General features: G+C 50.2%; 7 protein-coding genes across 7 annotated transcripts; 4 read left to right on the top strand and 3 right to left on the bottom strand.

The window, feature by feature from the left end:
* Positions 1-66: 66 nt before the first annotated feature.
* Positions 67-3,474, bottom strand: AFUA_5G07420 (uncharacterized protein). Its single transcript, XM_077804784.1, has 10 exons — positions 3,138-3,474; positions 2,958-3,089; positions 2,795-2,880; positions 2,597-2,745; positions 2,414-2,541; positions 1,479-2,363; positions 1,383-1,420; positions 1,144-1,329; positions 742-1,092; positions 67-684 (listed from the first exon to the last, which is right to left on the bottom strand). Exons 2-10 carry the CDS (start codon positions 3,040-3,042, stop codon positions 550-552), a joined length of 2,043 nt encoding a protein of 680 aa, XP_077660922.1. The 5' UTR covers positions 3,043-3,089; positions 3,138-3,474; the 3' UTR covers positions 67-549.
* A 941-nt stretch (positions 3,475-4,415) lies between these two features.
* On the top strand, positions 4,416-7,112 carry pclA (acyl--CoA ligase). The gene is made up of 6 exons (XM_748800.3): positions 4,416-5,232; positions 5,299-5,679; positions 5,740-6,012; positions 6,085-6,247; positions 6,310-6,632; positions 6,698-7,112. The coding sequence occupies exons 1-6, from the start codon at positions 4,957-4,959 to the stop codon at positions 7,025-7,027; spliced, it is 1,746 nt and encodes a 581-aa protein (XP_753893.2). The 5' UTR covers positions 4,416-4,956; the 3' UTR covers positions 7,028-7,112.
* Positions 7,113-7,446: 334 nt separating this feature from the next.
* AFUA_5G07390 (WD40 repeat domain-containing protein) lies at positions 7,447-8,994 on the top strand (the record flags this gene model as incomplete). Its single annotated transcript, XM_748802.1, has 1 exon — positions 7,447-8,994. One exon carries the CDS (start codon positions 7,447-7,449, stop codon positions 8,992-8,994), a length of 1,548 nt encoding a protein of 515 aa, XP_753895.1.
* A 491-nt stretch (positions 8,995-9,485) lies between these two features.
* On the bottom strand, positions 9,486-10,090 carry AFUA_5G07380 (NADH dehydrogenase [ubiquinone] 1 beta subcomplex subunit 3; the record flags this gene model as incomplete). The annotated part of the gene is made up of 2 exons (XM_748803.2): positions 9,486-9,642; positions 9,699-10,090. 2 exons carry the CDS (start codon positions 10,088-10,090, stop codon positions 9,486-9,488), a joined length of 549 nt encoding a protein of 182 aa, XP_753896.2.
* Positions 10,091-10,150: 60 nt separating this feature from the next.
* AFUA_5G07370 (CCR4-NOT core DEDD family RNase subunit POP2) lies at positions 10,151-11,721 on the top strand (the record flags this gene model as incomplete). Its single annotated transcript, XM_748804.1, has 2 exons — positions 10,151-10,660; positions 10,729-11,721. The coding sequence occupies 2 exons, from the start codon at positions 10,151-10,153 to the stop codon at positions 11,719-11,721; spliced, it is 1,503 nt and encodes a 500-aa protein (XP_753897.1).
* A 1,101-nt stretch (positions 11,722-12,822) lies between these two features.
* Positions 12,823-14,984, top strand: AFUA_5G07360 (peroxisomal copper amine oxidase; the record flags this gene model as incomplete). Its single annotated transcript, XM_748805.1, has 3 exons — positions 12,823-13,276; positions 13,334-14,584; positions 14,638-14,984. The coding sequence occupies 3 exons, from the start codon at positions 12,823-12,825 to the stop codon at positions 14,982-14,984; spliced, it is 2,052 nt and encodes a 683-aa protein (XP_753898.1).
* Positions 14,985-23,091: 8,107 nt separating this feature from the next.
* On the bottom strand, positions 23,092-23,826 carry AFUA_5G07350 (uncharacterized protein; the record flags this gene model as incomplete). Its single annotated transcript, XM_748806.1, has 2 exons — positions 23,092-23,138; positions 23,529-23,826. 2 exons carry the CDS (start codon positions 23,824-23,826, stop codon positions 23,092-23,094), a joined length of 345 nt encoding a protein of 114 aa, XP_753899.1.
* Positions 23,827-25,193: the final 1,367 nt, after the last annotated feature.

The following is a 25,193-nucleotide window of genomic DNA, read 5'->3' as shown; positions in this document are numbered from 1 at the left end:
TCAGACAAGTCCATTGTTGCACCAATCATCACTGACGCTATATTGTTAGTTCCACTTTTGAAAGTTCAAACTGCTCCGTCAACGGGGAAGCCCGAGTGGGAAGCATACAACTTCTGGATTACGCCAGTATCCCAGTTCACGTCGGGTTCAAGTTACACGTCGTCAGAGGTACCTTACGCATCGGTGGTTCTTCTGGTAGGCTGAATTATAACATGTGTGCCTGTTTCCCTCATGCTCGTAATCTCATGCCCGCAGCTAGTACAATATATTTGCAACTATGAAATCGACCCTCCGGAGGTTGATCTGAACTTGCTTTTGGGGGAAAGGGTGACGAGATTCAACAGCTAAGTATATAAGCGTCCGTAAATAATACATCATGGAGAGCAAAGCATCTCAGAGTCGAAATAGACATCACAATGGCAAACTGGAAAATAGAACAAGATCGCGGAAGACCTGCGCATCGAATCGAAATAAAACAGCATAAAAATGCCAAGCATTCGTCGAGATATTGCGAAGATACAACTTTTATAGCTCAAGGTGGGAAGCTTTTTATTTCCCATCATATATTTGATCAGGTCTCAGTGTAAATTCTCCTTTCGGCAGGTGCTCCGGTTCAACGTGGTTTGGTTGTATATAACGAGCGGTAAGAGCGAAGCGTAGCTTCTTGTCTGGAGTCACCGCATGCTATCAAAGCATCAGTATCGTTTCCTTGATAAGGCACGGCTTTGGGGATTCATTTACCTCGTAGTACTTCTGAAGGTTCTCGCCGTGCATGACTACCAAGTCTCCATGGTTCAGCTCCATCTTGATTTCTATGGGAGCCTCTCCGCATTTGCCCTTCTGCAAGGTCTTGCGTCGTAGACTATCATATGTCGTCCGGTCAATCTCACCGTTTGCCAGTTGACCCTTCAGGCTCCGTCGTTCGGCTTCCATCCTACAACCCACCAATACGGGGTCATCTTTCAAGAGTGTCTTGGTTTTCGACAAGCCGTTGTAGTACTTGTACTTCATCCGAATTGACATGACCGACTTGGCACCCAGGGAAAGCGTGGCAATCGTTGGTCCGAGAGACGACTCCCCATCGTCATGATACTTGTGTGGCATCAGCAATCCGCTCCGGCACAGACACAGCATTCAACCTACCCCAATCTTCATGTCTTCAAAGTAGCCAAGCATGAGCAGCTCATTTGGAGGGAGGAAGGCATCTCCACTTCCAGCTACAGCTCGCTCAGTTGCCCACGTCAATCGGCCCAAGGCCCGCATGATTTCATGCGGAGCATCGGTGAAGGGCCTGGAGTCAACTGAAACAATATATTTATATGGCATCCCCTTTGGGAATGTTCAGCGTTGCAAGACGACAAAGCACACCATGAGCAACTCACATAGTTCACAGCAAAGTGTGCGGTGAGGGTTCCAGCAACTGAAGATTGGTTGGTCAGAAGAACAAGGATGGTCTTAGACAAAGTTCGCTCGCTTACCAACACTGTGCTGCAATGGATAGCGGCGCAGCCCAAGGTCAGCAACTTGTAGCTGTCGAAATAGATCGTTGGGCCCGTCAGGACGACTGTTAATTATTCTGTTAGCGACAAAGTGAGTAATGCTGCCTACACCTGGAATTCGGTACGTCAGTTTTCTGTACGGAAATAGCGTCTTATCATCAATGTCTGGTATGGCAAATCTGCCGTCAAAATGATAAGCGCGTTTAAGCGGCCCAAGGCCAAAGTCATCAATAACAGATCGTAGGGAAACCGGTTGCACTGTCAGCATTTTCTCGAATGTGCAGCCTGTCTCGCCTTTTCCCGACATCGGAATGAGCTCATCTGTGCATTTCCAGCCGTGCCAATACTTCCGGGATATGCACTTTTGGCAACGTGGACAGACAATGCCCTTCCATGCGATTCGAGAATAGCTGACGCCTTCTCCGTCTTCTTCTAACGTTTGTAGCAGATTGGGTACCAGGTCGTGGTGTGGCACAACTTCTGGATCAGGAGAAGTTCGTGCTTCAATGAAGTTGGCATGGAACGTAAGGTCCACAGGGGGTTCGAAGCCGTGGAGTTTCCAGAAGCTGTCGCAGGTGGGTTGCAGGCACATCCAGCCTTCATTGTATATACGTGGAACAGCTGTCTGGCAAGTGGCACAGCGGTTGAACTCGGCCTGAATCTCAGGGCGCTGATGATATGGAACAGGAGCAGAAGAGCCTTTGGCTGCCCACCAGCTCTTCGTAGAAAGGCTCAGCTTCTCAAAGCGAACTTTGGCTCCCACTTTGCCTCCGATCCTTTCGTACCAGACGTCCGTAACCCGAAAGTAGTCCATTACGTTGTATCGGTGTGGTAGCTTCCTTCCGAGAAGTCTGTTGCGGTCTCCTAATTCTCAAATCAGAAGGGATATTCTGGCGGCAACAAAGAGAATTCACCTATAATAAGGCCCACTGGAACCTTCAAGTTCATACTATTGATAAGACTACTGACGGCACTGTCCTCGCTGCCTTGATCTCTGACTAGGATGAGGTTGCCCTCTACATCCTTAGTGCACCCCCCTCCACTAATATCGTTAGATACGGCAAGTAGGAATGCTGTAAAATTAGGATTGCACTTACACCCTCGTAACTATCACCTCTTCATCGATGTATGAGCGAATACCACAGTCAGCGTCCAGCAGGAAACCCCAGCACAGATGGTCACAGTGGTAAGAACCACCTTGAACTGCACGGAACCAGGGAAGAGCATCACAGAGCTCTGGACGGCACTTGAAGCCAGGGTCAGCCAATGCTTTATTGGGCTCGGTGATTACAAACCTCAGCCCATGCAGGAGGCTGGCCATCGACTGGTTCAGTAGCACCATTTTCAGTTACTATTTGAGGGGCAGCACTAATAGGTGAGACTGATAAAGGTCAGATATGTGTGAGAGGCTCGAAGACGAGCAGCACAGCAGGAGGTCAGATGAATTGGACTCGTCACCTCTGGAGCGAGCTTTTTGTACACGACCCGCCCTCGCGGGCTTTGGCTTTGGTGCCGAAGCTCTTGTCGGTTTGCTTGGGCTCATACTATATCGCCTTGTAATATACGATGTTTTTCTGAATCGGAATGGATCTGGCGTCTATAAGAGAAATTGCATGTGGAATTGCGTCACTCACTTACAGCTTCTAATAATTCTAGTAGCGATTGTGGGTGGATTGACGTCGTAAAGGTATATTTCAGGCTGCAAACCTGAACCGTCTCTAGGGTCTTTGAACTTGTACCAACAGGAATCGAGTATTGGGGAGATAGACACAATGGTAATAGGGATTTGAAGCAAGTATATAAGAGGATAGCAGCCGGTCAGACCCAGCTCGCAATTGGAAAGTCCCCGGGACGGAGGCGAGAAGCTGGCAGGTATCAATAAAGCGAAACGAATCACATCCGTAAGTCTCTCAAGAGTGCATAGTTGATGCTCCTCTCATGGAAGCTGATAGAACTGCTAAGCTGAGGCCTGAGGGATGAGAAGATGAGAGATGAAGACAGAGCTATTCTCTTGCCTGGGATCCTAATCACCGACAGTCACGAGACTGGCGCCTTACCCTGAAGGGAAAGAGGCAGCAGGATGGTAATTGATGTTTGCAGAGTCTTCGAATCGCAGGAAGATTAGCAACTGTGAGAGGACTTCCTATAGAATGTGACAGAAGTGCAAGAGATGCAGCTGTAGCTCAACTTTTCTGAATATAGCTATGATAAGGTGGTGCTAAGGATCTGATCAAGATAAATAGAACCAAAACCGAACGGGCCAAATTAAGGGACTCTTTCAAAGAGCTTAAAGGAGAATATGGGAAGAAAGGAAGTTTTAATGCACCCAAGAAGCATCAATCTCTACAGAGTAGTGACGTTTCTCTGGAAGATTTTCAATCCCAGTTCCAAGGACGTATCATGATCGCCGTTCTCATCATAGATCGAATCGAAGTGCTTACCATGGACAAGTTACCTACTAACGCAGAGTCCTGAGCTGAAAAATCACTGATCAAAGTAGGCAGCGGAGAGAGAGGACAGTTGGCTGCCTATGTCAATAACAAAAAGAAGTAGTCGTTGAAGTCATCCAATGACTCCGGCATACTTCGACGATAATGTGTATACCACTGGTTAAGAGCAGGGTTGATCAGAGATTCTTGGCATTTTGAGGAATATATATTTTTCTGAGAGCATGACTTGTGCAATATTAAAAGATGATGCTGTGCTCCTTCTATTTAAGAAATAGTAAATGCGATGACCGCATCATTCTCTTGTACTACAAGTTTAGAACCGTAGTTGTCAAGCACCCCCCAGCTGTGGATCTGTACGGAGTAGATCCGTGAGCTAAATTGTACTGGTGCGGGTTAGTACTAGTTAGTCCTAGGCAAATGTAGTTGCTGTGGGCCCTTCAACAAGCCACTCCAATTTGAAGAGGCCAAGTTGGAGACTCCAACTCTGTCCAGATTTTGGAGATTTCCCTCGGCTGTTCTTCGTCTGCACACAGCACAGACAGCACAGACAGGCCCCTGTGGGATTGGGATCCCTGTATGCCGGCAGAAAACTAGTCATATCTGCATGATATGTATTTCAAACAATGAATATAAACAGTTAACCTTGGTAATTGAATAGGAAGGGTTTTCATCAATCTCGTGTTCATGTCTGCTCTGCATATCTTCGGCAAGGCAACACGGGTGAGGCCAGTTGAACCGAAGACACCGAGCTAGTAGAGTCGCAGAGAAGCTTTCCCCGCAGTGCCACGAAAAAGAAGCCGGTGTCAACTACTTAAGAATCAAGACCTTCCCAGCTGCTCGGTTACGTCCAAAGCTGCTGACTCGCTGTGTAGACTAATCAGTAATCAGGATACTAATTATTATTACCGAAGACCTCCTACTTCAGCCCCCAATTCGCTTTTCCTTTTCGTCAACTTCTCTCCCCTGCTCCAACCTCTCCCTCCAAGTAGGTTACTGACGCAACAACGATGGTCTTCCTCCCACCAGCTACGGCGGGCGAGCTCGCTCCAATTCCCGACAACATTCCCATCAGCGAATTTATGCTGAATGAGAAATATGGCCGTCACCCTGCTAGCCAGTCGAGAGATCCGTACACCTGCGGACTCACGGGGAAGTCCTACTCCGTTCCCCAGGTTACTGAACGAGTCGATCTTTTGGCGCGTGCGCTTGCCAGAGAGCTGAATTGGGCACCGAACAGCGGTACCGAATGGGACAAGACTCTGGCAATTTTCAGCTTGAACACTGTAAGTACTTGATTCTCGATCGCTCAGGAATTGCCAAAGTTGATTATGGTTTGCTGACTATTCTAGATTGACACGCTGCCTTTATCCTGGGCTGTCCACCAGCTTGGCGGTGTCGTGTCACCGGCCAACGCTGCATATTCGGCGGCTGAACTGAAGCATCAGCTGCTTGACTCCAAGGCAAAGGCGTTGTTTACATGCGCTCCTCTGCTTCCTACATCTCTGGAAGCCGCCGCAATGGTCGGCCTCCCGAAGGACCGGATTTATTTGCTGGAAGTACCGCCACAGGCCGGAGGTGGAAAGGAAGCCGGACTGGGCTTCAAGACCGTGTCGCAATTGATAGAGAAGGGGAAATTGCTCCCCAAAGTGGAAAGGTTGAATTGGAGCGCAGGCGAGGGCGCTCGTAGAACCGCTTTCCTGTGTTACTCCAGTGGAACGTCGGGTCTGCCTGTAAGTAATCAAGATCACACTGTACGTCCCCACTACGCTGACATTTTATTTCGTTCTTAGAAAGGAGTCATGATCTCTCACCGCAATGTCATCGCGAATACCTTGCAGATTACGGCGTGCGAGAAAACATGGCGGGACTCCCTGACTCCAACCGGCGGACCACGATACACTGATATCGCACTGGGTCTGCTGCCCTACAGTCACATTTACGCGCTGGTGGTTATTTGCCATTCAGGGCCGTTCAGAGGCGACCAAGTCATTGTCCTGCCGAAGTTCGAGCTCAAATCGTATCTCTCTGCAATTCAACAGTTCAAGATAACGTCTCTCTTCTTGGTAAGTGGTGTCAACTCGTAGAGCGAAGATACCATAGAACAAATGCTGACCGAGGATCCCTCCTTCTCCAAGGTTCCTCCCATCATTATTACCATGCTGAGAAGCCAGGAAATTTGCTCCAAGTTCGACCTGAGCTCTGTCACATCGTTGTTCACAGGTGCAGCACCACTAGGAATGGAGACGGCGGCAGATTTCAATAAGATTTATCCCAAAGTCATAATTCGTCAAGGCTACGGTAAGCATTGACTCAAATCAAAGCACAAGATATCCGGTCAGACGCTAACCCCGACAATGTAGGTCTCACGGAGACGTCGACTGTCGTTTGCTCGACCCATCCCACAGACGTATTTCTCGGCTCATCCGGCACCTTGCTGCCTGGGGTTGAGGTACGCATCATGACCCCCGAGGGCAAGGAGGTAACCAGCTACGACACACCTGGTGAACTCGTCGTTCGCAGCCCAAGTGTGGTTTTGGGTTACTTGAACAATGAGAAAGCTACCAAGGAAACATTCGAGGACGGATGGATGCGCACCGGTGATGAAGCTGTCGTTCGGGTGAGCCCAAAGGGCACGGAGCATATCTTCATCGTCGATCGAATCAAGGAGTTGATCAAGGTCAAGGTCCGTTACCCCCGAAGTTGTATATCTTCACTAGCACTCAGTTTCAATTGACTAATACATCGTAGGGCCTACAAGTCGCTCCAGCGGAGCTCGAAGCTCATTTGCTCACCCACCCAGCAGTCGCAGACTGTGCCGTGATCGCTATTCCGGACGAGGCCGCTGGTGAAGTGCCCAAGGCCATCGTGGTCAAGTCTGCCTCCGCTGGCAATGACGATGAAGCTATTATCCAATCTATTAAGAAACATGTGGAGGACCACAAAGCTAGACACAAATGGCTCAAGGGAGGAGTTCGCTTCATCGATGTTATTCCCAAGAGTCCGAGCGGCAAGATTTTGCGCCGATTGCTCCGTGACCAGGAGAAGGAGTTGAGGAGACAGGCTGGGGCCAAGTTATAAACCATTCACTCTAGAATCTGATGTCCTGTAGATAATCCCCGAAATATAGCGTGCATTTTTTTTTTCATACTATGGTATATTTAACATACAGAAAATTGCAATTCCTCAGTAGTTCAGTCTACACTACAAAAACGGCGAAAAGCTTGTTTGCATTGTTTGACAGGAGTCGCGGGGAGAAAATGAATTTCTAAGCGGTGTGTTGAACTTATGGAACAGATACTGATTGATCAGCAGGAGGAAAAAAAACATTCAGAGCTTTTCTGTATAAGGATTTGAAGGACCTTGTGCAGTGTATTCTGACAATAAGAGGGGCGATAAGACTTCCGGATCAGCGCCTTTTCCAAGAACGTTCTCTTCATCTTTCCGCCCTCTCCAGTGGTCAGTTTCTTGCTCTTTCCAAGCCGTCATCAACCTTCAAAATGTCCGCTTCACAAGACCCCCACCATGAGGCAGACCAAGATGCCTACATTGAGCCCGATGAGGCGGAAGAGATCTTCACTCGCGATGAAGACCACCCTATGGAGTCGGATCCCGAGGACGACGACCAAGCCATGACATACGAGGACCAAGAGATTACACTGCAAAACGACTCTTCAGCTCACTTTGACGTCCACTCAGACTCCGTATTCTGCGTCGCGCAACACCCCATTCACAACAATATCGTTATTACCGGGTCTGGCGACGATACCGCGTACATTTTCGATTCGACGCCGCGCGACGAGCGGCCTGTCCTTCCCCAGAGCTACGAGTCGAATCCGCAACCAAAGGGTGAACGGACGTCGTTGACGCCCATTGCCAAACTGGATGGACACACGGATACCGTCAATGCAGTCGCGTTCACCGAACCGAAGGGAGAGTACGTCGTGACGGCGGGTTTGGACGGTCGCCTGCGGGCATGGCGCGATAAGTCGCCCCAGTTAACCGGACTCTCGTGGGAATTCGTGGCGGAGTCTCAGGAGGTCGAGGAGATCAATTGGGTTGCCGTTTGCCCCTGTCCGAATAACGACGAGGAGAAGCAGAATGTTATCGCCATTGGTGCAAACGACGGTAGCGCCTGGGTCTTCCGCATCAACCACAACGACTCTGCTGAGCCCATCTCCATGATCCAGACCTTCTTCCAGCACACTGCTTCCTGCACAGCTGGTGCGTGGACCCCCGATGGTAATCTGCTCGCCACTGTCTCCGAAGACGGCAGCTTCTACGTATATGATGTCTGGGGCGCTGCAGCGGCCGCCGGTATCTCCTATTCTGCTGGTACCAGCGCCGTCGTCGGCCTGACCGCCGAGGATCAGCGTTTTGCCGTCGATGGTGGGTTGTATTCCATAGCGATCTCTCCGGGCGGTGGTATTGCCGCTGTTGGAGGAGCCGAGGGCCACATCAAGGTAGTTGGTCTTCCTCGCCTTGTCTCCGCCGGTGGCGCCGCCAAGTCCAAGGCGAAAGGTCCCGCCAATCAAGCCGCAAGCGGTGCTTCCGCTGCTGGGACAATAATTGCCTCGCTGCAGGCTCAAAGCGATGGCATCGAGACACTCTCTTTCTCCTCTCCGCCATTGACCCTTCTCGCTGCTGGCTCGGTCGACGGCTCAATCGCGCTGTTCGATGCCGCGCACCGGTTCGCTGTACGTCGGCATATCAAGGAGGCCCACGAGGGAGCTGCGGTCGTCAAGGTGGAGTTCCTTCAGACGAACCTGGCCGCTCTCGCAAGTCGCCCCGCTGCCGCGGCTACCCAGGGACGCCCGTGGCTTCTCACCTCCGTCGGCATGGACGGCGTCGTCAGACGTTGGGATGCTCGGGGCGGAACCGCAGCTGCAGCGGAGGGGTTGTTGAAAGAGTGGAAGGGTCATTTGGGCCTCGTGGAGAACGGAGAAGGGGAGCAGTCGGGAGGCATTATGGGCTTTGTTCAAGGGTTTGATGGGAAGCGGGTTGTCACCGCTGGTGACGATGGTGTTGCATTGGTCTTTGAGGAATAAATGGCCTGCAGTAATTGGATACTTCAGATCATTCTTTTTATGTATAGACAGGAGAGGCTGCGGATTATGACCTGAAAAGTTAATGCATTTGACGACTCTAAGCCTTCATCCAAGGCAATTCATATTCCTTATTTTGCACATCCAAATATTGTGCCGAAGAAAGACCACCCTATGAGCAGCGTAGAACAGTAGATAAAAGAAAGACCAGCAGTTTTGGTGTAACAGAACAAAGAGAATATGTACATCGATCAAATCAATCATCCTAAGCGCCATCTCTAAGACGAAAGCCTCGTCATCGCCAACCCGACGGCAGCGGCAGCGGCAGCGCAGCCTACCTGACTTGCTGACTGGTACAAAAAGCGCACAGCCAGCCCCACGACAATGAAGACATTCCTCTCCATCCACCTTGGCAAACGCATCCAACCTTAACCGGGGTATCCGTGCTTCTGCCTTGACTCCCATGCATCCCATGTCATCCCCGGAAGACACGCTCAGTGGTGCCCCTCACCGTGGTGGTGCTCATCCTTGAGGAAGAAGTGCTCGTATACGCAGTAACCGGCGAAGGCGACGCTGGCAATACCGAAGCCGGGGAAGATACGCTTAAAGCGGTTGAAGCGGCTGAAGGGGCCGGTGTATCTCCATGCTTCACTAGGGAAGGGTTAGTATACCATCAATTGGACAGTTGGTTATGATTGGAATCGTACTATCGGGCCCAGGGATCTCTCTTGGCGTAGACCGAGCGAGGGGAGGCCGCGGCCTTGAACTCATTGATGTCGAAACCGGTGGGGTTGGCCATGTTGGATGATGAGGACGGGAGGAACGTATGCGGATTTGACGGGTAGAAAGGAAACGGAGGCCAGAGTGTGTTTCCGAAGTTCCGGAGGTTCGCAAGAACAGATGGAAGTGAGGTATAATTTTGGATTGATCTCCACCGACGAGGAAACGTGAGAAGTTGAAGCTGTACTCTGTACAGGACGAGAGGAACAGGGCTTGGCACTCGGACAGCTGCGCTAGACCTAATTCGGCGACGAGAGCTTGTCCGCCTTTGTGGTCTTGCACCGGCGAGGGAATCTCCAGCGCGAAACTGGGACCCCATCGATTCCAACTCCTCTGATTATCAGATGACTGACTACAACCCCGCGCTGCACACGACAATATGCCACCTCCTGTCGGCAGATACGGGCCTTCTGGCCTGAGTGGTCCTTATTCACATTTGCAACAAGCGCATCTCCAACAACAGCAGCAGCAACAGCAGCAACAGCAGCAAGCTCAACATCATCCGGCCCACGCCCAGTCGGCCAACACGGCGCTCCCTCCTCCCTCCCTTGGCGGCCACCCTGGTTTTGCGGCCGGCAACCCCAACACTAATATCAATCCTTTTACATTATCAGGGACAGGGATTGCGAACGGCATGTCCGTTGCTGGGTTTACGGGGGCTGGCGATGGAGGGGGCTCTGGGTTGGCGAGCCATGCGGCCCAGATTGGTTTTGCGAGAGGGGCACAGATGCAGCAACAGCAATTACTTCAAACTCATGATGGCCGGTTAGCTCTCGAGACAAAAGCAGGCGGTGTGAAGACTCGGATACGGGATGTATGGAAACACAATCTGGCCCAGGAGATGGCCGTGTTACGGCAGCTGGTCGAGAAGTATCCTTATATCAGCATGGTATGTCCGTATTGGGATGACGATCCCGGGGGGTGATTAAGGAACAAAAGTACTGATGCCTCGCATAGGATACGGAGTTCCCTGGAATTGTCGCTCGTCCCATTGGATCATTTACGAATAAAGCGGATTATCACTACCAGACCCTTCGATGCAACGTTGACCTCTTGAAAATGATCCAACTCGGTATCACCTTGTTCTCAGCCGACGGGGAGGTCCCTCCGCCCAATGCTACAGATGCAAATGGACAGCCATTGGGAAACAGCCTGGTACCCGCCCCTTGCACATGGCAGTTCAACTTCCGCTTTTCATTAGAGAACGACATGTATGCGCAGGAATCAACGGCCATGCTCGCCAAGGCCGGCATTGACTTCAATATGCATGAAAAGAACGGGATCGATCCTTTCGAATTCGGAGCCCTTCTGATCAGTTCGGGACTCGTCCTACTCGACGATGTACATTGGGTTTCGTTCCATTCTGGCTACGACTTTGGCTACCTGATGAAGATCATGTTGTGCAAACCTCTGCCAGAAAACGAGGAGGATTTCCACACACTTCTGAAGATTTTCTTCCCGTCGCTATACGACATCAAATACTTGATGAAACATGCAGGACGCAATCAAGCTGTCAACGATTCGCCGCTGACTCCAGCCGCCGCGCAGATCTTGACGAACCTGGGCCAAAAGTCCGGTCTTCAGGATATTGCAGACGAGCTCGGTGTGAAACGGGTCGGCATTGCGCATCAGGCAGGGTCTGACTCACTCGTCACGGGCGAGATCTACTGGAAGATGCGTCAGCTGATCTTCAATGGCAAAATCGATGAGGGTAAGTATTCGGGGCAGATCTGGGGTCTCAACGGCCAAATGCCAGCAATGACATATCATATGCAACCTCACCAAACACCGAATCTCAATGGAGCCACCATCTATTCAGCAGCCGGGACACCGAGCACACCCAATACTGGTCGTCAAACTCCTCAACATCACGGTGGCAATATAGGTGGTGCACTAACTCCTGGTGGTCCAGGTGGAGTCATGGGGGCGTTTCAAACAGGGAAGGCATGAGCGTTGTTTCATCGGGTCCATACTTTGCTTCTCTTGTCGTAAGGTGTTAGATCAGGGTACGGTTCGGAGGGAGTTTATGACATGCTTTTGCATTTGGTTTCTCCTTGGGCCTCGTTTGTCCTGTATAGGCTTCTTCCTGTTGTCTCCTGTCCTTCGGACAATGCTTTGGGTGCGTTGACCGGCGTCCACCTTATCGTCTTCCCCTTTCCTCATGGTTCATCGCAGTATGTGATGACTTTCTCTTTGGTGGTGGGACATGGATTTGATACGATATGATGCATGTACATAGCTTTGTGGCACAGCTTGTGCTATGTCATTGTTATTTCTTCCGCATTTTCTTCCGCTATTCGACTGTTTCGGTTCATCATGAGGGTCTGTGACTTCCATGCCTCTAGTCTGCGTTGGTAGTATTCGCGGACGGTGTATTTGGTGTTTTGGTGGCGCAAATGAATCATTCTAAACTCCAGCGTCCTTGTCCTCATGGCCACAAACGCTCTAAGTCCACAACCACCATTACAGAGCCAGTTTGAGCTTAAATTTCTCTCCTCGATTGACGCACAGTTGCAAGGTGGCACACGTAGCTCGGTGTGGGTTGAGCTTTGCAGACTGTACCTTATCCGAAAATAACTCCAGAATCTCCCGGAGGCATTTGATATGCGATTTCTCTATCGTATCGACAACAATTGAGAAACACTATTAGCAAACGCATCCGATATGATCCAGCGCTGAGATACCCCGCTCTCTGAACAGAGCTACACCCTGCAACTTGACTCGAGATGGAAGCACCAAGACAAGCATCCCATCACCACTTTGGGTCAAGCTGCACTACATTACGCGCTATGCCTGATCGGGAAATGCGATCCGGGTCTCTTATCGCACTGATAGCAGCCCTCATCTATCTAGTGGTCGAGGATGAGGTGTTGCTGCAATCATGCAGTCATGGCTCCAGTTTATAATTTGCGTTGGCCCCTACTAGGGAGGATATTTCTTTTAAGTGTTTCAGTCAGACACCTGGCACAGTCGTATCTTATAAGAGGACATTGATAATTACCCTATTCCCTTGTTATCATTCTAACCATCCTCGTTGACATATAGAGCGGTATGGTTCTAGAGCGCCTTCAACAGCTGACCTACCAGGTCGGCTCCTCTTCACCTTTACCTCATCCCTTTGATCCCCTGTCAACAAAAGAAATTGACGCGGCAGTCGCCATCATCCGCAAGGAACATGGCAATGTCAATTTCAACGCGGTCACTCTGTACGAGCCGCGGAAGGCGGAGATGATGGCCTGGCTCGCAGATCCTGAGAATGCGCCTCGTCCTGCGCGTGCTGCCGACGTTGTTGTAATCGCACCTGGCGGTAAGGTCTACGATGGCATTGTCGATCTGGATCAGAAGAAGATCGTCTCGTGGAAGCATACGCCTGGTGTGCAGCCGCTTATTACGATGGAGGATTTGCAGGAGGTGGAGCATATTGTTCGGAAGGATCCCAAGGTTATTGAGCAGTGTGCGATTTTGGGGATTCCGAAGGAGGATATGCACAAGGTTTACTGCGATCGTGAGTTACTACTCCCTGATTTGACTTGTGGATTGAGTGTTTCTGATTTTAGTATAGCGTGGACTATTGGCTACGACGAGCGTTTTGGGAGTGACGTCCGTCTGCAGCAGGCGCTGATGTACTACCGGCCCCATGTCGATGACTCCCAGTACACATATCCTCTGGACTTTTGCCCGATCTACAACGCGGAGACTAAAGAGATCATCCACATCGATATCCCGCCAGTACGACGGCCCATTAGTAGGGCACCGCCAAACAACTACCACCCCGCCGCAATTGAGCAGGATGGGGGCTACCGGACAGACATTAAGCCAATCCATATCACTCAGCCGGACGGCGTGTCTTTCAAGGTGGATGGACGTATTATCCAGTGGCAGAATTGGAGTATCCACGTTGGTTTCAATCACCGCGAAGGCATTGTGCTCAATAACATCACTTTCAACGACAAAGGAAATGTTCGACCAATCTTCTACCGCCTCTCCTTGGCGGAAATGGTTGTACCATACGGCAATCCTGAGCATCCGCACCATCGCAAACATGCATTCGATTTGGGAGAGTACGGCGGTGGGTACATGACCAACAGTTTGTCACTCGGATGTGACTGCAAGGGTGCTATCCACTACATGGACGCTGCCTTTGTCAACCGTGCCGGTGCCAGTACCATCGTAAAGAACGCCATTTGCATTCATGAGGAAGATGCTGGTATCCTTTTCAAGCACACCGACTTCCGGGACGAGTCTATCATCGTCACCCGTGGACGCAAACTGATCATCTCACACATTTTCACCGCCGCTAACTACGAGTACTGCGTTTACTGGGTCTTTCACCAAGACGGCACCGTTCAGCTTGATATCAAACTGACTGGTATTCTCAACACCTACGCCATGAACCCCGGTGAGGACACCAAGGGCTGGGGTACTGAGGTCTACCCTGGCGTCAACGCCCATAACCACCAGCACTTATTTTGTTTGCGTATCGATCCTAATATTGACGGTCCAAACAACACTGTCTTTCAGGTGGATGCAGAACGAGGTCCAGGAGAGGTCGGAAGCGCAGAGAACAAGTACGGCAACGCCTTTTACGCCAAGAAGACCAAATTCACCACACCCCTGGAGGCTATGTCGGATTACAACGGCGCCACCTCTAGAACCTGGGAGATGGCCAACACAAACAAGCTGAATCCCCACAGCAAAAAGCCGGTCTGCTACAAGCTCGTCAGCAGGGAGGTTCCCCCACTGCTTCCCAAGGAGGGCGGATTGGTTTGGAAGCGCGCCGGCTTTGCTAGACACGCTGTGCACGTTACCAAATGTAAGTATCCCTTGCGCCTCTGTGCCGTCAGCCAAACTAATAGTCTATGCCAGACGCCGATGACCAGATCCATCCTGCAGGTCGCCATGTCCCGCAGACTTCCGGTGAACCCTCAGAGGGCCTACCAGCATGGATCGAATCGGCGGGCCCCAACTGCTCCATTGAGAACACGGATATTGTCCTCTGGCATACATTTGGTCTCACTCACTTTCCGTCTCCTGAAGACTTCCCCATCATGCCTGCGGAGCCAATGACTGTGCTCCTCCGCCCTCGAAACTTCTTCGCTCGCAATCCGGCGTTGGATGTTCCCCCTAGCTACGCGAGAACTCCTTCCCAGGTAGCCGCTGGAACAAATGCATGTTCCTGCAAGAAGAGTGATGGGTCCAGCGTCCAGGTCTGATGTATGATTTGCCAAAGTTATGACGGTTGCGTTGGTCGTTTGGTTTGCAGGGATGTCTGTTTGCTGCTTTTTGAGCGACTTCGTCTGATTTTTAGTCCACTTGTTTCTTCTTGTATATACTATGGTCCATTACAATTAGTTCATTGATTGAAGCTCATGCAGATGCGACAGATGTTCTTGGTTCAATCTTATGACGCAGCCACCCGGTCATGCTATTCACCACCTAGAGATATCTGGCGGACAAGGAGAGTGAATATGTCTTCAGTTAGTATGTACAGAGGAGATTATTGAATGAGGTCTGTAGCCATTCACTGCATCTTGATTGCGGACTTCACTACAATAAATATTCCCTTGCCCATCCCGTTGTCTGTTACTCATCGCATCCCTCTTCCATCCCCTGCCTTGCTATACACTTACAATCATCCCTCTATTTTGTGATGATGCCTTGTCTCTGAACCTCTCTCATCTATGGCCTCGCAAACCTTCTTATTTGATTGCCTCGCAGAGTAATCAGATTCTATTAGTTTTCTGGTTCGTATACCATGAATCAGTTTTGATCGAGACTTGTCGCCATCTGTTCACCAGTCTCAATGTATGCACCTCAGCCCGTACGGCCTTTAGCATTTGGTCGGCCCTATCTGGAGACCTAAGCAATTCTGGACCTCCCTCAAAACAGTGCAGCATCTCTCGGAGCCTAAGCGGAGTGCTTACCTTCTCCCATGCATTACTTGGGCAATGTCACCCAGGGAACTGATAACCTTGGGACTGCAACGAACACTGAACCAGCCATTGGTAGGACATTGATATACCCACTGGGGTCATACGCTAACAAAACTGGCTCTAGAGAACAGGACAAAGAGTTACGATAAGGTCAGGCTTCCCAGAATGGAGGTCAGGATCGAGGGCCCCGAGAAACATCCTCTACCTTACGTGAATCAACTCATCTGCCTACAATTGCCAATATGGATTCATAACAACATGTCTGTGGTATTGGCCGAATCCAAACGAAGTTTTTCCCCAAAACACAGGTATTTATTCCCATCCTCACGAGTGCATGCAATGAGTCTTATTCGATATCTAGGTCCAACCATGGTATTGGAGTTAAGTCCGGGTGCGAGACGAATTCTCGACAGTCCCCGGTCAATTCGCCGTGCACTTAAAGTCTATAGGACCTCTCCGCCCTTGGACTAATTTCGTCAGAGATTGATATCAACTGATGAGCGCGAGAGGGAATCTAGTATACACAGCAAGCACGCAATATTGAGGTGAAACCTTGGCAACCATGCACATCGAATCCGAGAATATCGACAACTAATATGGTCTGGAAGCCTTCTCGCTGGTTCACAATTGATTCTTCAGCACACTACGGAAGTAGGGATCGATCCGATCCGATTGCACAGCATGCTTGCCTTCGAGAAGCATGCATTACTGGGAGTAAAGTCATGGAGGCAACAAGGCTTGACCAACGGACAACTTTCACCCAACATTCATAACGATGGTATTCTTGCAGTCAAAAGAAAATGTGAGTCGTTCAGATTGATCCATTGAATCTGCATTTAATCCAACATTCGGTCAAGCAGACTTCAGCTTATGCTTCGATTCCTGCTCCCCCCTTGCCTCATGATGAGCAAGAAAAACCACAAGATGAAGTCATGGAGAATATGCAGCCAAGCCGAAAAACCAGGGAGTCAGCAGGCCCTTGAACGAACCAAATCCAGTGAGCCTATTATCCTTTACCATTGAGTAACAGTTATTGTCTAATGCCTCGTGGTAAGTACTCGTACGACGCCTGCAGAGAACTTCCCATGTCTCGCTGCGAACGCCGCAGCTCTGTCATTTGCACTTCGCAAAGCTAGAGAAATGACTCATTGCCGCAAAAAGTCCCGAGCTCTACCCCGAGCCTAAGCCTTCGGTGACTGGCTCCAGAAGATGGGATTCACGCTTTCTGGGGACGGGTAAAGCTTTGTCTTTGATGGCAATCGCAGCTGTTTGCCGCTTGTTAGGCTTTCATAAAACTTAATTGGGCCGTTCAAAGCGGAGGGAGATTTGCAACCATCTCAGTCATCACTTCGTTCGGGTTGCAGAACCTACAGCCCCCCCGTGACCACCTCCCAATTATGTTCGCATAAAGTCACGGCATGCCAGATGGTGCGGTTGAATTGGTCAGTGTACTATCCGTGTGTGCATGGTGGGGAGGAACATTGACATCAGTGCATACAGCCTAAGTCTAGGAGGCCACAACGGCACAACCTGGGTATGATGAGAACATCCCAGAGAGGCCTGTTGGACGCGAGTAGCCCGTATGCATATTGGGTGACTCCGACTCGGGCGTCGACTTATTATCCTCTGGGGAGTACAACACCCAGATACAGTCTAACTCGTCGCCAACTTGAGAGAAGGCTACAGACCAAGTGTGGAGAATACGTGCGAGCCATACTTGCTCAGCACTTCTGGTCTCAGACCCAGTACGGCATCATCGCTGGGGCAGACATGTCTGGGTTCCTAACTTGGACGCTGGCAGATGTATAGCAATCAACCCATCTGGTACCTACCAGGGAAATGATGGGGTCGGGGTTGGAGGGAGAAAGCTTGCGTTCTAAAATAGTCGGCCGGTCTACACGTCGTGCGTGAACAATGACATAAGACGCACCATTCACGGGGCGCACTGTATGGGCCTGCTGTGTCTTTGTATCCCGTAAGCACATCAAAGTCCTGTTCTTACTTCTCACTGGGACGAGGAAACAGGCAGTTGTGCATATGCTTCGCGCACTCTGAAAGTGAGGGTGCCATACCCTTAACAGACTGAGACGAACGATAGTCCTCTATCAAGACCGGTGCTATTGCCCTGAAGCGAAGGAAGGATGGATCTCTGTAGTCTATCTTCGATGAACTTACTGGGTTCCGAGGAGGATGGCTTTACTATCTGGCGCCGCAAAGGCTTTGGTTTAGACATGTTCGGCAAGGTGAGTTAATACACCTCTCCTTCACTCGCAAGGCAAATCCTAACACTCAGGGTAGGCGAATGCATATCATTCCCAACAATCTTTAGCCGCGGAAGTTTTCAAGTCATCTCGCTACGGGGCAGAGAGGATCACGCACGCAGTAACCCTGCCCTTCGTTCTCAAGCCAGGAACTATACAAGTACATCCTGGCAGAGCTACGCCCTCTTTGCTCACGCTAAGAGTTTGAACTCATTTAGCCGGCCACAAATTCAAGGACGGGAGGAACGAAGCCGCGTATGAACGAGCAGGATTGTTCACCCGCCTGCCATAGCAATGTCTGATTTCGACGATAACTTCCCCAAGGGGACTAGACTCAGCAGTCATTCCCAGCTCAGATTTCACCCTCTGTTCTTCACTTCAACTGCCCTCACCAGGACACACACGGCCAGAAAGCAAACCGAGAAGTCTCAGGAGAATGGATTGCTAACTCTCAGGTGGAAACTTTTCCTAAGATTGTTGCCATGGTGCCTGGCGGAGACACAAGGCAACTCCGGTTCATGGCTCACACAGCGAAAGAACAACCAGGATGGAACGAGTTCAGTTATCAAATAGAGACGTCCTTTGTTGTCGATTGATCCGCGCGAACCATCCCGTCGCGAAACTGACAAAGAACGCTGTTTCCCAAGCCACCCGACCAAGTGTCGCGCCGTTGGCCCGTTTTAGAGCACACGCATTTACAAAGACGAAATGCGCTCTCAACCTGTGACTGACTCCCTGAGGGTCCTGATTGTCTTCTTGAGATGGACGAGAAGTCTCTGGAAAAGACCAAGGGACGTCTTTAATTAAAGTCTGGAATTCCATATTGAATTGGATTCATCACGCACCCCCACACTATTGCACTCGCGATACGGGGATAGATGGAATCTTCCGACTCTCATACCATGAGGGTAGCCAGAGAGACTCGCCGGTCATTCCTAATCAATCAATAAAAGCCGTGAGAATGGAGTCTGGAACTCCATTTATGAGATTGGTGTTAGACCCAGTGAATGGCAATATCACGCGCGAGTCTAATTTGCTGGTTTCCAGGACGCTGTCGATTTGGCGCAAGTTCGTTTGCCGGTTTACTCAGGGCTGAGTAAGTAGAAGACGATAGGCGAGAGAGAAGAACCTTGACCGACTTAAGGCCGCGAAAGGAAGTCCGGAAACCGCACACAACCACTGGCAACCCTACCTGAGCTGGAGCAGCCAGGGGCTTTTCAGATTTCAATGCCCTGGAGGTAGCTGGGCGAACACGCTATTCCTTCCTTATTATGCAATGCAAGGGCCGACGAAGGGCATAATGTAGTCTGGTTGGATAGGGCAGACCAGCTCCTCAGATACCTCAGCATGCAGCATGGAAGCAGCGCTCCTCTCTACCCCCCGCGTATGGAATCCTCGCAATTGAAAGAAGAGTGCGCTTCTTCCAGTATTATTGTGTCACAGCCCGAATCAGAGACAGTCGTCCAAGCAATGATCCGGGCTCTGTGTTACGGAGGTGAAGAGCGTTATCCGCTCGAGCAGAAGACTACCTGGGTCCTGAATATCCAAAGACAGATACTCAGCAATCACTAACGCCTCTGGTCATCCTGTGCTCACGGACCGCCGTTATCCCCCGAGCAGGCCTCGGCTAACACTGTGGCCTTTGCGCTTTCATGGCTCTTCGAACCGCAGGAAAGCTGCAAAAGGGTCATCTTTCTTGATCAACATAGCAATGACGCGGTGGTCATTCTTCATGTTGACTATCTATGTATTCATTTGTGGTGCACCTTTCCAGTTGCTGCCACTCAGTCTCTGCTCTACCCGGCGGAATTCAGACGGGAAGAATTAAAGGAATATATCAGTGGGCCGTTCGTATCCTTGAGAGCCCTAGTGAGTCCGATGCTTTGCACTGCAGAGAACCTCAAGATGGCAATTTGTGCGCTTGCAGTCCTTGTCAAGAGTCAATTTGGCATTTGGCGCAGCCGCTCAATTGTCAGAGCAGAACCTCAATGGGAACAACCTTCTACCCATCCGTCTATAATTGTCATTCAGGACCGCAGGTGAAACCGCCTTTTTGACATTGATGGACGCCGACTAACCTAGTCCCATAGCAACGAATGGACCGGCACGCTCATCTTCCAGAGGTCTTATACACTTTTTGAACAGCAAAGGAAACTCCTACTGCTCGCGCGACGCCTTGCAACCAATTCTCGGCTGATCTGCAGAGTCAAAGTGCACTTCGCAGCGTGCGCTGTTTCGTAGTTCAAACCTCGATGTCACATTCCTTGGCGGCACTTTCCCATGAAGATTAGCAGTCTCCTCTCGTCTCTTTGGAACACAGAGTGCTTAAGCGCTTTGCGTGCTTATTCCGTATTCGTTCTGACGTTTTCGAGATCAGGCCAGTTCAATTCGCAGACCAGGATGCTGCATTGGCTGTCCACCGTTCGTATGCGAGATGCATAGTATACTTTTCGGAAGACGCGCAAAATAGACGCAAACAAAGAAGCGAAGATGCTCCGGACGCTTGAGCTCGCTCCAGGCCCTCACTCCACGGTAACGATGACCGCCCATGAAGGAGGTGGGAAGATTCACTTCCATCCAGTGAGTCTAACGGAAAATACAACCACTATGTGACCCAGATATCAGCCACATCTTGCGCGCTGTATTCAAGCACCCATCATCAATATGGTTATGCCGGCTCGTAGAGCTAGGAATCGTGACTCTCTTGCTCGATGAACAGCCCGCTGTCCAACCCACACGCTTTGATATGTTCGGACTTCCTTCTCTTTGATTGTTGCGCATACTAAGCAGGGTAGGCCCATCCTTGAGAAGGGCAGATTACTCGCTGCAACGGCAGGTATTCCCGTTGCCGACTAGCCCCTCGCAGATGACGAGATTATCGAAATAAAGGTTCCATTTTTGAAAATGTTGCAGTTTGCAAGACAGATCCAGGTTATTAAGATCATCGAGGTTCCTCTCCTATCTCTGGACTGGTTCTGTGTTACATGGTTGAGACTTTCCTTTTCTGAAATCACTGTGTCTGGTGTTTTGTTTCCCCTAGACCACTAATAAGCTGGAGCTGGAGAACAACTTTTCACAGAGTATGATAGGGCTCTCGATCCATCGTGATATCAACTTCACCGCGGACTGCTATCTATGGGATGGCAGGTCAGCACCCCAGTTCAAAAACATGGGCAAATGTGGCTTGCATCAATGCCCTCAAGCACACCTCGCAAGAACACTTCCGAGCCTTCGCCCCGAATATATGGCATCTAGAACGGCGACGCGACTGCGGAGTTCTATTGGACCCACGAACGAACAAAGGTTCTGATGAGAGCTTTGCTGACGTTCCGGTTGTCAGACCCAGTTTGGCACAATCAAGTAGCATCTAGTACCCAGCCATCCACATTGCTCCGAGACAGTAGCGTGTCCAGCGCTCTGCGACCAAGAATGGATCCTGATGTTCCTTTAATTCAGACTGAACGCTGAAGCGAGGTCTTCGAACCCTGGAAGAAGTTACTGAGCTGTACTGTAGTGTGAGCTCTGGCCGAAGTCAAATGGATGATATTTCCCAGTCCGTTACTTGTGTCAGTTACATGCGTCTGTGACTTACCCAGCACCCGACTATACCAAGGACTTATCGACAGCCTTCCTCAACTAAGCGTCGAGTGAACGGCTTCACCTTCAAATCCTGAAACGTCTTCTTCGCACTTCTATTGATGACTTCATGTTTTCGAGCAAGACGCTTGACGAACGCAAACAGCATTTTCCTGGACTTCTACGTTTCCTACAAGCCATCTTGAAAGTATTATAGGGAGTCAAAGAGAATGAAAATGTGCTCCTCGGAAACTATCACTGAGTCGATCCTCATCCACGAGATTCCGGGTTGGGAGTCGCTCAACATTCTTCCAGAAATAGGGACCTCTTCTTAATCGCCATCAGCAACGCTCGTCACCCAATATGCGAAGGGCGAGAGTTCCAATGTTATCAGTGGACAAGCTTGGCTGATGCAAAGACATCACTCTGAGACTGTCAGGCATGGGGGGACAGTTTCCATCAGCTTGTATCTTTCGTGGGTATCCATGGCTGTCTAAGATGTCGATACAACGATCAACGGGGGGCTCAATATCCCTGGCATGACCTGGTCAGCCGCTCAGAAAGAAGTATCAGGTCGCTCCTTGGGTCGCTAGACCGTCTTCTGCTTATACAAGGCTTTCCAGGCACGGGTAAAACTTTGACTTTGATGGGGATCGTAGCTGGTTGCCGTCTGCTAGGAATTCACGTCATCTACCACCACGCACACAAGTTTAAGCATCTAATCTATGGACATGTTGCGTGATTACATGCGGGTTTCAAAAGCTAGGGCTTGCCAAACCCAGGGAAGGGAGACAAGGAAGATGGCCACTGAAGACGAAGAGCAAAACTGCACCCGATTGGACTCAACACCGCAAAGCGCTGTTGAAGGCTGGAAATTGGACAATCAGTGACTCTGTGTATAGAATCATCTTTACCACACGTTCCGCTCGCCGTGCTCGTGGCCATCGGGGCCGTCTCGCTGGTCGCAGACGCGCCGCACCACTTCTACGACCAGACGAGGACTCATCCCAATGAATGTGTCCTCTAAGATCCGGGATCTTATCTCTCCGCTTGTCGACGATATGAATGAGGATCAATACGCTCAGCCATACGGGGCCCCGTCTGAATCTTTGGGGAGCCATGTGATCCACCTCACCATGAATGAAGAAAGGACACTCAATACTTGCTAGAGCATGACTGCATGCCACTGTGATGATCTCGCAAGTGACAGCCCTTCATCTGTTCGTCGCCAAAGCCAACTAAAACAGCCTTCTCGAGCTCATCTCGGTTCGGAACTTGCGTTGGTCGAACTAGCTCTCGGTAAACGAACTTGAATAATAACAGGGGTTCGGTGTACAGGGCCTTGGGCCGTCTATTCCGAAGGAAATCTGTACATGTAATTCCCCAGGCTGTTCGTGCCCTAACAGCAAAAAGAGAAAGACCCTCCAAACGAAGGAGTCGAGGCACGCAAGAACTCTGTCACATTCGTCAACATTTAACACCTTTGGCGCTTAAGATGCACCCCATAAGGAGCTTAACCAGTGTTTCACCAATGACCCTTCCGACTCCGTTTATTGAGTGTGGCTGGAGCGAGAGCTGGCGATGTACTCCGCTGCATCTGAATCTCGTAACTGCAAGAGAGCGATTTCAAAATTCCATCACTTAACAATCAATGGAATTTGTACCTACCTTCTACAGAGGTCTTACGCCCAAACAGATTGCCGTGGTCATGGGCAAGTCGCTCGCAAATAAATGAAAACAGGGCATCCATGCTACCTGATGAAAACCACTGAACTACCCACCGAACTTCTAGAATCATCCCCGCGCTTTCTCAAACAATGGTAGCGGCCAACCCCCCTCCACCCCCCCCCCCCCTCTGATCAAAACTTGTACCGGACCTGCTTCCGTGGGCGCATCGAACGCCTGAGTGTGGCCGTGTTCTCTGATGTATTATTAGCCGCAACAAAGGATAGTGGTGCCGGGCGGGGGAGTAAGAGAGAAGACTTACCGGGCTTGCGCTGCTGTGTCTGTTGACCGGACATGACGAGACGGACGCGATGGATGATGGTGATGGTGATGATGATCCCGACAGCAGTGCCTCCAATGGCTCCATATCCGGCGACGATGGGTCGAGTGATGACGATAGCGACGGCGACCACGGTGACCGTGGTGGACCCGGAAATGGCGGCTTGAGTAACGATGGCGATGGTAGCAGTGGCCGTGGTACTGATACTGGCGCTGCGTCGGGCGGGCGACATCGATGACTGGAGATTCCTTAGCCCGTTCATTGTCTTCTGACCGTCCATTTTCTGTATTGCACTGCTATGTGTGATCCGTTGCTTGATTTCTTTTATTCCCTCTTATCACTTCTGCACTTCAAATACCCTCCAGAGCGAAGCATCAATACAAGAAAAACAGGAAGCAAGGCAACAAGAGCAAGAAAACGTCAGGTGACGAAAAGCAATCCCTGATTTCAATATCCCGTCCATCAGGGAGGAGCTAGAAGAACTGGCCAAGAGAGGGAAAGCACTCCAGTGAACAAGCTGGAACAGCAAGCCTTTTCGTCGGACGGCCAGATAACACAGGCTCAATTCACAGCACCGCGAATCATTCGCGGATGTCAGAGCCTGCAGGAAGTTGAATCGATCGAACCTGAAGAGCAATACAGTCTTTTCATCGGTCTGGTATAAGGCAGAAAAGCTCATTGAAGCTGCGAAGAGTTCAATGTCTATTCTGTGGCACAGCATACGTGTACGCTAACACCACTAGCAACGACAAGTTGTCCGATGTACAACTTAAACTGATTGCTTACGGCATATCACGCAAGCAGAAAAGCACCGGCCTTTTGGCTTTGGCCCTGGGGGCAAGATCACATTGGACACAGTATTACTCTGGCATCGTGTCCTCGCAAGCTCTTCGGACAACCATGACAGAAAAACGCCAACCATTGGACAGGCCGGCCTTTCCACTGGCTGGGAACAATACAGACCGAAAATTGCACCCGTCACTCCAGCTGTCCATGTTTAGAAGTGCTCAAAGCTCTTCTACAAGTTGCTTCGGAGTATAACGTCCTCAGTGGTACAATGAGCGTCTGGTGGACAATATATCATCTCAATGCGAATGCATTCCTATCGTCCCAAGTCCAACCAGGTATGGCAGTGATCCGATCACAGTCACCTCGCCTAGTACAAAGCCTCCTACCGCTGTACGATAGACTACTGTTCGAATACTTTACATACTTTACATGCAGTAGCTATCAGTCAATGGCTTCGTAATTCAACTATAATTCTACGGTACCTACAACAAGCTGAACTGGCAACTCGTGTGGGCATGGTGATTGCTGGCATTATTACTGGCATGCTGCACTACTTTACCTTGTTGTATAGCCCTTTGTCGGAAACCTACCTTTAGCAATCAGGCCTGCTTGCTACAAGTTGCATCCGTCTCAAATTGCAGATGGTGACTATGGTGATTTCTGACGCTTAGTTAATGGTCAGAGAGGTCTATCTCCGCTTCTTTGAATCTATAGGAATCATATTTGAAGATACTTCTCCCGCAAATGATGAGATATTCATCTAGTGAAGCAATGTTTCTCCAAAAATGGTAGATATTGGTTCCCACCATATGCATGTGATACGGGACCAGAACTAGCTTGCAGCATTTAGAATTTATA

This window comes from Aspergillus fumigatus, chromosome 5 (assembly GCF_000002655.1).
Source record: "Aspergillus fumigatus Af293 chromosome 5, whole genome shotgun sequence".
Lineage (NCBI taxonomy): Eukaryota > Fungi > Ascomycota > Eurotiomycetes > Eurotiales > Aspergillaceae > Aspergillus > Aspergillus fumigatus.
The sequence above is the reverse complement of the archived record's forward strand: the minus strand, read 5'-3'. Positions and strand labels throughout refer to the sequence as shown.